Source organism: Oncorhynchus keta, chromosome 5, assembly GCF_023373465.1.
Source record: "Oncorhynchus keta strain PuntledgeMale-10-30-2019 chromosome 5, Oket_V2, whole genome shotgun sequence".
NCBI classification, from domain to species: domain Eukaryota; kingdom Metazoa; phylum Chordata; class Actinopteri; order Salmoniformes; family Salmonidae; genus Oncorhynchus; species Oncorhynchus keta.
In genome coordinates this window covers 36,981,040-36,998,336 of record NC_068425.1, presented here as the reverse complement: position 1 = coordinate 36,998,336, position 17,297 = coordinate 36,981,040, and the positions used below count along the sequence as shown (strand labels likewise).

The following is a 17,297-nucleotide window of genomic DNA, read 5'->3' as shown; positions in this document are numbered from 1 at the left end:
ATGGGTGGAGATACAGCTCTTTAATTATTATACAACTGGACGTGGTAAACTCCCCTGAGAGGAGAGGATGGGTCGAGATACAGCTCTTTAATTATTATACAACTGGACGTGGTAAACTCCCCTGAGAGGAGAGGATGGGTGGAGATACAGCTCTTTAATTATTATACAACTGGACGTGGTAAACTCCCCTGAGAGGAGAGGATGGGTGGAGATACAGCTCTTTAATTATTATACAACTGGACGTGGTAAACTCCCCTGAGAGGAGAGGATGGGTCAAGATACAGCTCTTTAATTATTATACAACTGGACGTGGTAAACTCCACTGAGAGGAGAGGATGGGTCAAGATACAGCTCTTTAATTATTATACAACTGGACGTGGTAAACTCCACTGAGAGGAGAGGATGGGTGGAGATACAGCTCTTTAATTATTATACAACTGGACGTGGTAAACTCCACTGAGAGGAGAGGATGGGTGGAGATACAGCTCTTTAATTATTATACAACTGGACGTGGTAAACTCCACTGAGAGGAGAGGATGGGTCAAGATACAGCTCTTTAATTATTATACAACTGGACGTGGTAAACTCCACTGAGAGGAGAGGATGGGTCGAGATACAGCTCTTTAATTATTATACAACTGGACGTGGTAAACTCCCCTGAGAGGAGAGGATGGGTGGAGATACAGCTCTTTAATTATTATACAACTGGACGTGGTAAACTCCCCTGAGAGGAGAGGATGGGTCGAGATACAGCTCTTTAATTATTATACAACTGGACGTGGTAAACTCCCTGAGAGGAGAGGATGGGTCGAGATACAGCTCTTTAATTATTATACAACTGGACGTGGTAAACTCCCTGAGAGGAGAGGTCAAGATACAGCTCTTTAATTATTATACAACTGGACGTGGTAAACTCCACTGAGAGGAGAGGATGGGTCAAGATACAGCTCTTTAATTATTATACAACTGGACGTGGTAAACTCCACTGAGAGGAGAGGATGGGTGGAGATACAGCTCTTTAATTATTATACAACTGGACGTGGTAAACTCCCTGAGAGGAGAGGTCAAGATACAGCTCTTTAATTATTATACAACTGGACGTGGTAAACTCCACTGAGAGGAGAGGATGGGTCAAGATACAGCTCTTTAATTATTATACAACTGGACGTGGTAAACTCCCTGAGAGGAGAGGATGGGTGGAGATACAGCTCTTTAATTATTATACAACTGGACGTGGTAAACTCCACTGAGAGGAGAGGATGGGTGGAGATACAGCTCTTTAATTATTATACAACTGGACGTGGTAAACTCCCCTGAGAGGAGAGGTCAAGATACAGCTCTTTAATTATTATACAACTGGACGTGGTAAACTCCACTGAGAGGAGAGGATGGGTGGAGATACAGCTCTTTAATTATTATACAACTGGACGTGGTAAACTCCACTGAGAGGAGAGGATGGGTCGAGATACAGCTCTTTAATTATTATACAACTGGACGTGGTAAACTCCACTGAGAGGAGAGGATGGGTCAAGATACAGCTCTTTAATTATTATACAACTGGACGTGGTAAACTCCACTGAGAGGAGAGGATGGGTCGAGATACAGCTCTTTAATTATTATACAACTGGACGTGGTAAACTCCCCTGAGAGGAGAGGTCAAGATACAGCTCTTTAATTATTATACAACTGGACGTGGTAAACTCCCCTGAGAGGAGAGGTCAAGATACAGCTCTTTAATTATTATACAACTGGACGTGGTAAACTCCCTGAGAGGAGAGGATGGGTCAAGATACAGCTCTTTAATTATTATACAACTGGACGTGGTAAACTCCCTGAGAGGAGAGGATGGGTCAGATACAGCTCTTTAATTATTATACAACTGGACGTGGTAAACTCCCTGAGAGGAGAGGATGGGTCAGGATACAGCTCTTTAATTATTATACAACTGGACGTGGTAAACTCCCCTGAGAGGAGAGGTCAAGATACAGCTCTTTAATTATTATACAACTGGACGTGGTAAACTCCACTGAGAGGAGAGGATGGGTCAAGATACAGCTCTTTAATTATTATACAACTGGACGTGGTAAACTCCACTGAGAGGAGGAAGGAGAGGATGGGTCAAGATACAGCTCTTTAATTATTATACAACTGGACGTGGTAAACTCCCCTGAGAGGAGAGGATGGGTCAAGATACAGCTCTTTAATTATTATACAACTGGACGTGGTAAACTCCCCTGAGAGGAGAGGATGGGTCAAGATACAGCTCTTTAATTATTATACAACTGGACGTGGTAAACTCCACTGAGAGGAGAGGATGGGTCAAGATACAGCTCTTTAATTATTATACAACTGGACGTGGTAAACTCCACTGAGAGGAGGAAGGAGAGGATGGGTCAAGATACAGCTCTTTAATTATTATACAACTGGACGTGGTAAACTCCCCTGAGAGGAGAGGATGGGTCGAGATACAGCTCTTTAATTATTATACAACTGGACGTGGTAAACTCCCCTGAGAGGAGGAAGGAGAGGATGGGTCGAGATACAGCTCTTTAATTATTATACAACTGGACGTGGTAAACTCCCCTGAGAGGAGGAAGGAGAGGATGGGTCGAGATACAGCTCTTTTTATACATCTAGTTGTATAATATATATATGTGGAATAAAATGCCTGAATGTGAATCCTCTAGTCTCCAAGACATACACTACAAACAGATCGTCTGAATGTGATCAGCTTTCTTCCTGGTTAGGTCACATGATCAGGATAAACTCCTAACCCTATCCACTTTCAAAGACCGGGAGTGGAAATACTATATGTACAAGGATCTACTATGTAAAAACGACCTGTTTTGACTTCAGAAAACCCCATCAACTTCCAGCCACAGACAGGTCTACTCACATGGATATCCTTTACAGAGGACCTCGATGGGGGTAGACATCTTCTTCTCACTGATGCGTTCGTACTTCTGTCTCTTAGTGGCAGCCTTCAGGCCCTGCCAGGGCAGACTGCCCAGGTTGAAGTACATCAGGACATAGCCAAGAGACTCCAGGTCATCACGACGAGACTGCTCTGTAGAGGAGAGAGAAGAGAGGGAGAGAGAGAGAGAAGAGAGGGAGAGAGAGAAGAGAGGGAGAGAGGGAGAGAAAAGAGAGGGAAAGAGGAGAGAGAGAGGGAGAGAGAGAAGAGAGGGGGAGAGAGAAGAGAGGGAGAGAGGAGAGAAAAGAGAGGGAGAGAGAGAGAGAGAAGAGAGGGAGAAGGGAGAAGAGAGGGAGAGAGAGGAGAGGGAGAGAGAAGAGTGGGAGAGAGAGAGAGAAAAGAGAGGGAAAGAGGAGAGAGAGAGGGAGAGAGAGAAGAGAGGGGGAGAGAGAAGAGAGGGGGAGAGAGAAGAGAGGGAGAGAGAGAAGAGAGAGGAGAGAAAAGAGAAGGAAAGAGGAGAGAAAAGAGAGGGAAAGAGGAGAGAAGAGAGGGAGAAGAGAGGGAGAGAGAGAAGAGAGGGAGAAGAGAGGGAGAGAGAGAAGAGAGGGAGAGAGAGAAGAGAGGGAGAGAGAGAAGAGAGGGAGAAGAGAGGGAGAAGAGAGGGAGAAGAGAGGGAGAGAGGAGAGAAAAGAGAGGGAAAGAGGAGAGAAAAGAGAGGGAAAGAGGAGAGAGAGAGGGAGAGAGAAGAGAGGGAGAGAGAGAGAAAAGAGAGGGAAAGAGGAGAGAAAAGAGAGGGAAAGAGGAGAGAGAGAGAGAGAGAGAGAGAAAAGAGAGGGAGAGAGAGAGAAAAGAGAGGGAAAGAGGAGAGAAAAGAGAGGGAAAGAGGAGAGAGAGAGGGAGAGAGAAGAGAGGGAGAGAGAGAGAAAAGAGAGGGAAAGAGGAGAGAAAAGAGAGGGAAAGAGGAGAGAAAAGAGAGGGAAAGAGGAGAGAAAAGAGAGGGAAAGAGGAGATAGAGAGGGAAAGAGGAGAGACGGTTGAGCCATTGTGGCTCCTAGACGTTTCCACTTCACAATAACAGCACTTACAGTTGACCGGGGTAAACGTAGCAGGTCAGAAATTTGATGAACTGACTAGTTGGCAAGGTGGCATCCTATGATGGTGCCACTTTGAAAGTCACTGAGCTATTCTACTGCCAATGTTTGTCTATGGAGATCGCATGGCTGTGTGCTCGATTTTATACACCTGTCAGCAAAGGGTGTGGCTGAAATAGCCGAATCCACTAATTTGAAGGGGTGTCCACATACTTTTGTACATATAGTGTATATATCCTACCGATTCCCAGGTGTGTGTTGATGGATGCGTAGCGCGCGGTGCCGGTCAGGTTCTTGTTCTCGCGGTAGGGGATGTGCTGGTGTGTGCGGGCGTCGCGGTACTTCTTGGCCAGGCCAAAGTCGATGATGTACACCAGGTTGCCCTTCTTGCCCAGGCCCATCAGGAAGTTGTCAGGCTTCACGTCTCTGTGGATGAAGTTCTTAGAGTGGATGTACTCTATACGGCTGATCTGGAGAGGAGAGAGGTTGATCAATAACAGCTAGTCTGACCTGGAGAGGAGAGAGCTTGCGTTAGCATCATCAATAATGCACATAGAACGTGGATATACATGATGGGTGTCAATGGTAAAAAGGACACCTGGTAGTCTAAACACCTGGAGGACACCTGGTAGTCTAAACACCTGGAGGACACCTGGTAGTCTAAACACCTGGAGGACACCTGGTAGTCTAAACACCTGGAGGACACCTGGTAGTCTAAACACCTGGAGGACACCTGGTAGTCTAAACACCTGGAGGACACCTGGTAGTCTAAACACCTGGAGGACACCTGGTAGTCTAAACACCTGGAGGACACCTGGTAGTCTAAACACCTGGAGGACACCTGGTAGTATAAACACCTGGAGGACACCTGGTAGTATAAACACCTGGAGGACACCTGGTAGTATAGACACCTGGAGGACACCTGGTAGTATAAACACCTGGAGGACACCTGGTAGCATAAACACCTGGAGGACACCTGGTAGTATAAACACCTGGTAGTATAAACACCTGGAAGTCTAAACACCTGGAGGACACCTGGTAGTATAAACACCTGGAGGACACCTGGTAGTCTAAACGCCTGGTAGTATAGACACCTGGAGGACACCTGGTAGTATAAACACCTGGAGGACACCTGGTAGCATAAACACCTGGAGGACACCTGGTAGTATAAACACCTGGTAGTATAAACACCTGGTAGTATAAACACCTGGTAGTCTAAACACCTGGAGGACACCTGGTAGTATAAACACCTGGAGGACACCTGGTAGTCTAAACACCTGGAGGACACCTGGTAGTATAAACACCTGGAGGACACCTGGTAGTATAAACACCTGGAGGACACCTGGTAGTATAAACACCTGGTAGTATAAACACCTGGTAGTATAAACACCTGGAGGACACCTGGTAGTCTAAACGCCTGGTAGTATAAACACCTGGTAGTATAAACACCTGGAAGACACCTGGTAGTGAAGACACCTGGTAGTATAAACACCTGGTAGTATAAACACCTGGAGGACACCTGGTAGTCTAAACACCTGGTAGTCTAAACACCTGGTAGTCTAAACACCTGGAGGACACCTGGTAGTCTAAACACCTGGTAGTCTAAACACCTGGAGGACACCTGGTAGTCTAAACACCTGGTAGTCTAAACACCTGGTAGTCTAAACACCTGGAGGACACCTGGTAGTCTAAACACCTGGTAGTCTAAACACCTGGTAGTCTAAACACCTGGTAGTCTAAACACCTGGTAGTCTAAACACCTGGTAGTCTAAACACCTGGAGGACACCTGGTAGTCTAAACACCTGGAGGACACCTGGTAGTCTAAACACCTGGAGGACACCTGGTAGTCTAAACACCTGGAGGACACCTGGTAGTCTAAACACCTGGAGGACACCTGGTAGTCTAAACACCTGGAGGACACCTGGTAGTCTAAACACCTGGAGGACACCTGGTAGTCTAAACACTTGGAGGACACCTGGTAGTCTAAACACCCGGAAGACACCTGGTAGTCTAAACACCCGGAGGACACCTGGTAGTCTAAACACCTGGAGGACACCTGGTAGTCTAAACACCTGGAGGACACCTGGTAGTCTAAACACCTGGAGGACACCTGGTAGTCTAAACACCTGGAGGACACCTGGTAGTCTAAACACCTGGAGGACACCTGGTAGTCTAAACACCTGGAGGACACCTGGTAGTCTAAACACCTGGAGGACACCTGGTAGTCTAAACACCTGGAGGACACCTGGTAGTCTAAACACCTGGAGGACACCTGGTAGTATAAACACCTGGAGGACACCTGGTAGTCTAAATACCTGGAGGACACCTGGTAGTATAGACACCTGGAGGACACCTGGTAGTATAAACACCTGGAGGACACCTGGTAGCATAAACACCTGGAGGACACCTGGTAGTATAAACACCTGGTAGTATAAACACCTGGAAGTCTAAACACCTGGAGGACACCTGGTAGTATAAACACCTGGAGGACACCTGGTAGTCTAAACGCCTGGTAGTATAGACACCTGGAGGACACCTGGTAGTATAAACACCTGGAGGACACCTGGTAGCATAAACACCTGGAGGACACCTGGTAGTATAAACACCTGGTAGTATAAACACCTGGTAGTATAAACACCTGGTAGTCTAAACACCTGGAGGACACCTGGTAGTATAAACACCTGGAGGACACCTGGTAGTCTAAACACCTGGAGGACACCTGGTAGTATAAACACCTGGAGGACACCTGGTAGTATAAACACCTGGAGGACACCTGGTAGTATAAACACCTGGTAGTATAAACACCTGGTAGTATAAACACCTGGAGGACACCTGGTAGTCTAAACGCCTGGTAGTATAAACACCTGGTAGTATAAACACCTGGAAGACACCTGGTAGTATAAACACCTGGTAGTATAAACACCTGGAGGACACCTGGTAGTATAAACACCTGGTAGTATAAACACCTGGTAGTATAAACACCTGGAGGACACCTGGTAGTCTAAACACCTGGTAGTCTAAACACCTGGAGGACACCTGGTAGTCTAAACACCTGGTAGTCTAAACACCTGGTAGTCTAAACACCTGGAGGACACCTGGTAGTCTAAACACCTGGTAGTCTAAACACCTGGTAGTCTAAACACCTGGTAGTCTAAACACCTGGTAGTCTAAACACCTGGTAGTATAAACACCTGGAGGACACCTGGTAGTATAAACACCTGGAGGACACCTGGTAGTATAAACACCTGGAGGACACCTGGTAGTATAAACACCTGGAGGACACCTGGTAGTCTAAACACCTGGAGGACACCTGGTAGTCTAAACACCTGGAGGACACCTGGTAGTCTAAACACCTGGAGGACACCTGGTAGTCTAAACACTTGGAGGACACCTGGTAGTCTAAACACCCGGAAGACACCTGGTAGTCTAAACACCCGGAGGACACCTGGTAGTCTAAACACCTGGAGGACACCTGGTAGTCTAAACACCTGGAGGACACCTGGTAGTCTAAACACCTGGAGGACACCTGGTAGTCTAAACACCTGGAGGACACCTGGTAGTCTAAACACTTGGAGGACACCTGGTAGTATAAACACCTGGTAGTATAAACACCTGGTAGTCTAAACACCTGGTAGTCTAAACACCTGGTAGTCTAAACACCTGGAGGACACCTAGTTGTATAAACACCTGGAGGACACCTGGTAGTCTAAACACCTGGAGGACACCTGGCAGTCTAAAAAGCTGGAGGACACCTGGCAGTCTAAAAGCTGGAGGACACCTGGTAGTATAAACACCTAGAGGACACCTAGTAGTCTAAACACCTGGAGGACACCTGGTAGTATAAACACCTGGAGGACACCTGGTAGTCTAAACACCTGGAGGACACCTGGTAGTCTAAACACCTGGAGGACACCTGGCAGTCTAAACACCTGGAGGACACCTGGTAGTCTAAACACCTGGAGGACACCTGGCAGTCTAAACACCTGGAGGACACCTGGTAGTATAAACACCTGGAGGACACCTGGTAGTCTAAACACCTGGAGGACACCTGGTAGTATAAACACCTGGAGGACACCTGGTAGTCTAAACACCTGGAGGACACCTGGTAGTCTAAACACCTGGAGGACACCTGGTAGTATAAACACCTGGAGGACACCTGGTAGTATAAACACAACATTGCTAATCGGGATGTGATCTCTCCTTTTCGAGATGATTCCATACGTATCTAGCTCCAGGGCAGGGGTTTCTCCATACGCATCTCAGCATTAGAAACCCCTGGACGGGTAGAAATGACAACGGTCCTATATATTTACACTACATCTGTATGTAGATCGATCAGGTTCACCATCGCCAATGGTTTTGTTAGTTTTGCTTGAAACAAGGAGAACAGGAGAACAGGAGGACAGCGACCTCACTGCATGGTTGGAGCAGGAGAAGAAGAGAAGCTCTCCGAGTCAAAACTTCCAAACGGTCTAAACCATTCCATTATGAGACGGGGGTGAAATTCAACATTGTGCTATATAGATCTCCCCCTCTAATTGATAGTGTGGTGGTAGATGACTGCATGGTTGGAGCAGGAGAAGAAGAGAAGCTCTCCGAGTCAAAACTGGGTGTGGGTGAATCGATGGGTATGGGTGAATCGATGGGTATGGGTGAATCGATGGGTATGGGTGAATCGATGGGTATGGGTGAATCGATGGGTATGGGTGAATCGATGGGTATGGGTGAATCGATGGGTGTATCGATGGGTATGGGTGAATCGATGGGTGTGGGTGAATCGATGGGTGTGGGTGAATCGATGGGTGTGGGTGAATCGATGGGTGTGGGTGAATCGATGGGTATGGGTGAATCGATGGGTGTATCGATGGGTATGGGTGAATCGATGGGTATGGGTGAATCGATGGGTATGGGTGAATCGATGGGTATGGGTGAATCGATGGGTGTGGGTGAATCGATGGGTGTGGGTGAATCGATGGGTGTGGGTGAATCGATGGGTGTGGGTGAATCGATGGGTATGGGTGAATCGATGGGTATGGATGAATCGATGGGTATGGGTGAATCGATTGGTATGGGTGAATCGATGGGTATGGGTGAATCCATGGGTATGGGTGAATCCATGGGTATGGGTGAAGCCTGAGGGGCTGCATGGTCACAGTGGGACAAGGCTTCCTAACATTCACAATGGAGGCAGAGTTAAGAGATGACCAGTGTCATTCAGGATGGGGGTGTTGGCCAGTGTCATTCAGGATGGGGGTGTTGGCCAGTGTCATTCAGGATGGGGGTGTTGGCCAGTGTCATTCAGGATGGGGGTGTTGGCCAGTGTCATTCAGGATGGGGGTGTTGGCCAGTGTCATTCAGGATGGGGGTGTTGGCCAGTGTCATTCAGGATGGGGGCGTTGGCCAGTGTCATTCGGGATGGGGCGTTGGCCAGTGTCATTCGGGATGGGGGCGTTGGCCAGTGTCATTCGGGATGGGGGCGTTGGCCAGTGTCATTCAGGATGGGGGTTGGCCAGTGTCATTCAGGATGGGGCGTTGGCCAGTGTCATTCAGGATGGGGGCGTTGGCCAGTGTCATTCAGGATGGGGGCGTTGGCCAGTGTCATTCAGGATGGGGGCGTTGGCCAGTGTCATTCAGGATGGGGGCGTTGGCCAGTGTCATTCAGGATGGGGGTGTTGGCCAGTGTCATTCAGGATGGGGTGTTGGCCAGTGTCATTCAGGATGGGGTGTTGGCCAGTGTCATTCAGGATGGGGGTGTTGGCCAGTGTCATTCGGGATGGGGGTGTTGGCCAGTGTCATTCAGAATGGGGGTGTTGGCCAGTGTCATTCAAAATGGGGGTGTTGGCCAGTGTCATTCAGGATGGGGGTGTTGGCCAGTGTCATTCAGGATGGGGTGTTGGCCAGTGTCATTCAGAATGGGGGTGTTGGCCAGTGTCATTCAGAATGGGGTGTTGGCCAGTGTCATTCAGAATGGGGTGTTGGCCAGTGTCATTCAAAATGGGGGTGTTGGCCAGTGTCATTCAGGGTGGGGGTGTTGGCCAGTGTCATTCAGGATGGGGGTGTTGGTCAGTGTCATTCAGAATGGGGTGTTGGCCAGTGTCATTCAGAATGGGGGTGTTGGCCAGTGTCATTCAGGATGGGGGTGTTGGCCAGTGTCATTCAGGATGGGGGTGTTGGCCAGTGTCATTCGGGATGGGGGTGTTGGCCAGTGTCATTCGGGATGGGGTGTTGGCCAGTGTCATTCGGGATGGGGTGTTGGCCAGTGTCATTCGGGATGGGGGTGTTGGCCAGTGTCATTCGGGATGGGGTGTTGGCCAGTGTCATTCAGAATGGGGTGTTGGCCAGTGTCATTCAGAATGGGGGTGTTGGCCAGTGTCATTCAGAATGGGGGTGTTGGCCAGTGTCATTCAGAATGGGGGTGTTGGCCAGTGTCATTCAGAATGGGGTGTTGGCCAGTGTCATTCAGGATGGGGTGTTGGCCAGTGTCATTCAGGATGGGGTGTTGGCCAGTGTCATTCAGGATGGGGTGTTGGCCAGTGTCATTCAGGATGGGGGTGTTGGCCAGTGTCATTCAGAATGGGGTGTTGGCCAGTGTCATTCAGAATGGGGGTGTTGGCCAGTGTCATTCAGGATGGGGGTGTTGGCCAGTGTCATTCAGGATGGGGGTGTTGGCCAGTGTCATTCAGGGTGGGGGTGTTGGCCAGTGTCATTCAGGATGGGGGTGTTGGCCAGTGTCATTCAGAATGGGGGTGTTGGCCAGTGTCATTCAGGATGGGGGTGTTGGCCAGTGTCATTCAGGATGGGGGTGTTGGCCAGTGTCATTCGGGATGGGGGTGTTGGCCAGTGTCATTCGGGATGGGGGTGTTGGCCAGTGTCATTCGGGATGGGGGTGTTGGCCAGTGTCATTCGGGATGGGGGTGTTGGCCAGTGTCATTCGGGATGGGGGTGTTGGCCAGTGTCATTCAGAATGGGGGTGTTGGCCAGTGTCATTCAGAATGGGGGTGTTGGCCAGTGTCATTCAGAATGGGGGTGTTGGCCAGTGTCATTCAGGATGGGGTGTTGGCCAGTGTCATTCAGAATGGGGGTGTTGGCCAGTGTCATTCAGGATGGGGGTGTTGGCCAGTGTCATTCAGGATGGGGGTGTTGGCCAGTGTCATTCAGGATGGGGGTGTTGGCCAGTGTCATTCAGAATGGGGTGTTGGCCAGTGTCATTCAGAATGGGGGTGTTGGCCAGTGTCATTCAGAATGGGGTGTTGGCCAGTGTCATTCAGGATGGGGTGTTGGCCAGTGTCATTCAGAATGGGGGTGTTGGCCAGTGTCATTCAGGATGGGGTGTTGGCCAGTGTCATTCAGGATGGGGTGTTGGCCAGTGTCATTCAGGATGGGGGTGTTGGCCAGTGTCATTCAGGATGGGGGTGTTGGCCAGTGTCATTCAGGATGGGGGTGTTGGCCAGTGTCATTCAGGATGGGGGTGTTGGCCAGTGTCATTCAGGATGGGGGTGTTGGCCAGTGTCATTCAGGATGGGGGTGTTGGCCAGTGTCATTCAGGATGGGGGTGTTGGCCAGTGTCATTCAGGATGGGGGTGTTGGCCAGTGTCATTCAGAATGGGGGTGTTGGCCAGTGTCATTCAGGATGGGGGTGTTGGCCAGTGTCATTCAGGATGGGGGTGTTGGCCAGTGTCATTCAGGATGGGGGTGTTGGCCAGTGTCATTCAGAATGGGGGTAGCCCCCGTTATAGTGGCCTCCTGAAGGTGGTCCCATACCCCCAGGTTGGCACGCGCCCTGCCTCGGTGCTCACACACACACGCCAGTCTCTCACCATCTGGTCAGCCAGCAGCAGGACAGTCTTGAGGCTGAACTTGCGGGAGCAGAAGTTGAACAGGTCTTCCAGACTAGGTCCTAACAGCTCCATCACCATCACGTTGTAGTCGCCCTCCGCCCCACACCACTTTATCGTTGGGATACCCACTGTAGGGGAGACAGACAGGAGAGAGACAGAGAGAGAGAGAGAGAGAGAGAGAGAGAGAGAGAGAGAGAGAGAGAGAGAGAGAGAGAGAGACAGAGAGAGAGAGAGACAGAGAGAGAGAGAGAGAGAGAGAGAGAGAGAGAGAGGCAGAGAGAGACAGAGAGAGACAGAGAGAGACAGAGAGAGACAGAGAGAGACAGAGAGAGAGAGAGAGAGAGAGAGAGAGAGAGACAGAGAGAGACAGAGAGAGAGAGAGAGAGAGAGAGACAGAGACAGAGAGAGACAGAGAGAGAGAGAGACAGAGGCAGAGAGAGAGAGAGACAGAGAGAGAGAGAGAGACAGAGGCAGAGAGAGAGAGACAGAGAGAGAGAGAGAGAGAGAGAGACAGAGAGAGACAGAGAGAGACAGAGAGAGACAGAGAGAGAGAGAGAGACAGAGACAGAGAGAGACAGAGAGAGAGAGAGACAGAGGCAGAGAGAGAGAGACAGAGAGAGAGAGAGAGACAGAGAGAGAGGAGGAGAGAGAGAGAGAGGTCAGGTTCAGATCAGCTCCTGCATTTTTCAGCATTTTCTTTAAAAAAGATAGATTAAGAGTCAGATAAACTTAGATTTTTGTCTGGAACACATACTGGATTTTACCCTCTACAACATAACCCCTACTTCAAATCAAAACTTAAAACCTACAACCTGATTTTGGACGGAATTACGGAATCACCTGGAAGGTTCACAACTTCCAAGGATTTTTACTCTATACAGCAAATTCTCTGGAAAACAACAGAAACCTGAAAACACCATCCAACCTGGAACTGAGTGAGTAATGCTTAGGCTGAACCTATATCTTATTTCCAAAAGCCAAGAAGAAAAATACACAACATTACTTTATAAGGACTGAATTCTAACATAATTCTGCCAAGCTTGATACAGCTTCAACTAGCACTGACGTGTCAAGTGAGAGGTGTCAAAGCCCATTAGCCCAACAATGGCAGGAGAGTCACACAGTCTACCCCAACCAAATGGAGAGGCCTTAGAAGCTCCCTCCCGCTGTTCAGAGGCAATTAAAATACAGTACCCTGTGCATGTAAAGAATGAGAAGTCAAGAAAAGATTACAAAATGAAGCTCCTTATGGAAAATCAAGAGACACTTTTTGCTGACTATTACAAAAATGGGAACATCAGCAACCTTATCTTCCACACAAACCATCCCCGGGCATGGCACAGTGCTATATTAGCACACTACCCCTCTGTTACGAGAGCGGGGATTACCGAGGGGTGGAAACTCAGAATACTTGATAACGAGGACTCTGAGTCATGTAATATAAATATCTATAAGTCCGGAACAGTGATCGTACAAAGTAACCACAAACAGCTTCAGCTGGACTTTCACCTAATCAAAGAATTAGCCCAACAGGAGAAGCTCTCCCTTGATAAAGATACCCCCACCCCGAGCGGGTCAAACCAGAGCTCTTCATTATGTAACACCACAGACGAGCAACCCCCAGCGGAGAGTCAACCTCCCAGCACGGACTACCACTCCCTCATTGAAATGAAGGACAAATTCACCCAGCTGGAGGTAAGACAGGTGGAGCTGGAACAGCAGGTGATTACACTTCAGTCAGCACAGACCCAGACAACAGTCCAGCACAACAACACCCCCTTAACCAGACCCGGAGAGCTGGAGGTGGACAGAGACATATCTGCACTCTGGACTGTGGTGAGACAACTTCAACAGGAGAAAGAGCAGAATCAGGAGAAGAACAGAGCATTAGAGGAGAGGATCGGACTGCTGGTGGAGGAGAGGTTGAGGGGATGGAGGAGAGGGTGAGGGGGACGGAGGAGAGGTTGAGGGGGACGGAGGAGAGGTTGAGGGGGACGGCGTGTGACAGAGAACAACCCACTAGAGAGGTGGCCACCCCCACAGAGAAGCCAGCAGAACAGCCCACCCCAGCACCTGACAAAAGTTTCGACACCACAGCAGAACAGTCCACACCAGACCCTGACCATAGAGTCGACACCACAGCAGAACAGACAAATGAAGAACCACAAGCCCAGCGGCTCTCACCCCCTCCGAGCACCCCCTGTCAGCCACCCTGATAGCCCTTCTGACAACCCCTCACACCCACTGAGGACAAACACAAGACACAGATTGTACTACTTATGGACTCAAATGGGAAATATATAGAAGAAAAAAACTTTTTCCCAAACATAGTGTGTCTAAACTCTGGTGTCCAAACACCCAGCGTGCCCTCGACCTTCTGTCTGAGGACCAACTAGGTTCACCCAGCCACATAATAATACACACAGGCACAAACGACCTGAGAGCACAGCAGGAAAGGGTGGCAACAGCACTGAAGGGAGTGATTGAAAAGGCTTCTTCTACTTTCCCCAACGCACAAGTGGTTATCTCCACCCTGCTACCACGAAAAGACTTCCACCCTGCCACAATACAGCGGGTAAACGCAAGTATTTCCCGTGACTGTGCCTCAAAACCAAATGTTTTCCTGGCCCACCACTCCACCCTGGACTTGAACAGCCTCTATGACCAGGTCCACCTCTACAAGGCAGCAGTGCCCACCTTTGCCAGGACCCTAAAGGACATCGCTCTCAAACGTATCCCCAACACTTCACACAGGAGCAACAGATCAATAGACTCTCCACCCAGACCAGCGAGACACCCTCCCAGACCTGCAGGACCCCCTGGACCTACACATAGAGGACCCACGCCAAGAGGAATTACATCCAGACCACAGTACACCCAGACACATCCACACCCCCACCCCAACCAATCAACACCCCCCACGTCAACCATGCCCACACCCCATTTAGGCCCCCTCAGATCAGACCTATGCCACTCCTGCCCACCCCATGCACCCCACCCCGCAAAGAGGGCCTCAACATGGAAGCCACACATACGCCCAGGTAGTGAGCGGGCAAACAGTCCCAACCCCCACTCTCACACTCGCCCAAGCCAATAGCATGTACCAGATGCTCAGCAGGCTCTGCTCACACTTACTGGCCTGAGGCCAAACCACACGACCAACAACATTGGACATTCTATGGAACAAAAGCCTTCACTATATCATCCTGGAATATCCAAGGCCTGAGGTCATCTGCCTTTGGCCTAAAGAGCAGAAACCCGGACTTCACCAAAGAAATCGGTAACACAGACATTGTCATCCTGCAAGAAACCTGGTATAGAGGAGACGGACCCACTGGTTGCCCTCTAGGTTACAGAGAGCTGGTAGTCCCATCCACCAAACTACCAGGTGTGAAACAGGGAAGGGACTCAGGGGGTATGCTAATTTGGTATAGAGCAGACCTAACTCACTCCATTAAATTAATCAAAACAGGAACATTCTACATTTGGCTAGAAATTCAAAAGGAAATTATCCTAACAGAGAAAAATGTCCTCCTGTGTGCTACCTATATCCCCCCACTAGAATCCCCATATTTTAATGAAGACAGCTTCTCCATCCTGGAGGGCGAAATCAATCATTTCCAGGCCCAGGGACATGTACTAGTCTGTGGCGACCTAAATGCCAGAACCGGACAAGAACCTGACACCCTCAGCACACAGGGGGACAAACATCTGCCTGGAGGTGACAGCATCCCCTCCCACATATGCCCCCCTAGGCACAACTATGACAACATAACCAACAAAAACGGGTCACAACTCCTGCAGCTCTGTCGCACGCTGGGTATGTACATAGTCAACGGTAGGCTTCGAGGGGACTCCTATGGTAGATACACCTATAGCTCATCTCTTGGCAGTAGTACTGTAGACTACTTTATCACTGACCTCAACCCAGAATCTCTCAGAGCGTTCACAGTCAGTCCACTAACACCCCTATCAGACCACAGCAAAATCACAGTCTACTTAAACAGAGCAATACTCAACCACGAGGCATCAAAGCCAAAGGAACTGAGTAACATTAAGAAATGCTATAGGTGGAAGGAATGCAGTTTGGAAACCTACCAAAAACAATTAGGCAACAACAAATTCAATCCCTTTTAGACAATTTCCTGGGTAAAACGTTCCACTGTAATAGTGAAGGTGTAAACTTGGCAGTAGAAAATCTTAACAGTATATTTGACCTCTCAGCTTCCCTATCAAATCTAAAAATCTCAAATAGAAAACCGAAGAAAATTAACAATAATGACAAATGGTTTGATGAGGAATGCAAAAATCTAAGAAAGAAATTGAGAAACCTGTCCAACCAAAAACATAGAGACCCGGAAAACCTGAGTCTACGCCTTCACTATGGTGAATCACTAAAACAATACAGAAACACACTACGGAAAAAGAAGGAACAGCATGTCAGAAATCAGCTCAATGCAATTGAAGAATCCATAGACTCTAACCACTTCTGGGAAAACTGGAAAACACTAAACAAACAACAACACGAAGAATTATCTATCCAAAATGGAGATGTCTGGGTAAACCACTTCTCCAATCTTTTTGGTTCTATAACAAAGAACAAAGAGCAAAAACATATACATGATCAACTACAGATCTTAGAATCAACTATTAAAGACTACCAGAACCCACTGGATTCTCCAATTACATTGAATGAGTTACAGGACAAAATAAAAACCCTCCAACCCAAAAAGGCCTGTGGTGTCGATGGTATCCTCAATGAAATGATCAAATATACAGACAACAAATTCCAACTGGCTATACTAAAACTCTTTAACATCATACTTAGCTCTGGCATCTTCCCCAATATTTGGAACCAAGGACTGATCACCCCAATCCACAAAAGTGGAGACAAATTTGACCCCAATAACTACCGTGGAATATGTGTCAACAGTAACCTTGGGAAAATCCTCTGCATTATTATTAACAGCAGACTCGTACATTTCCTCAATGAAAACAATGTACTGAGCAAATGTCAAATTGGCTTTTTACCAAATTACCGTACAACAGACCATGTATTCACCCTGCACACCTTAATTGACAACCAAACAAACCAAAACAAAGGCAAAGTCTTCTCATGCTTTGTTGATTTCAAAAAACCTTCGACTCAATTTGGCATGAGGGTCTGCTATACAAACTGATGGAAAGTGGTGTTGGGGGTAAAACATATGACATTATAAAATCCATGTACACAAACAACAAGTGTGCGGTTAAAATTGGCAAAAACACACACATTTCTTCACACAGGGTCGTGGGGTTAGACAGGGATGCAGCTTAAGCCCCACCCTCTTCAACATATATATCAACGAACTGGCGCGGGCACTAGAAAAGTCTGCAGCACCCGGCCTCCCCTGCTAGAATCCGAAGTCAAATGTCTGCTGTTTGCTGATGATCTGGTGCTTCTGTCACCAACC

General features: G+C 48.4%; 1 protein-coding gene across 1 annotated transcript in view; it reads right to left on the bottom strand.

Annotated features, from left to right (window-relative positions):
• LOC127930253 (casein kinase I-like) overlaps positions 1 to 17,297 on the bottom strand; it is a 78,240-nt gene that overhangs the window by 32,865 nt on the left and 28,078 nt on the right. The window contains 3 exon segments of the mRNA XM_052519812.1: positions 2,897 to 3,067; positions 4,247 to 4,475; positions 11,824 to 11,972. Of these exon segments, the coding sequence (XP_052375772.1) occupies positions 2,897 to 3,067; positions 4,247 to 4,475; positions 11,824 to 11,972 (549 nt within the window).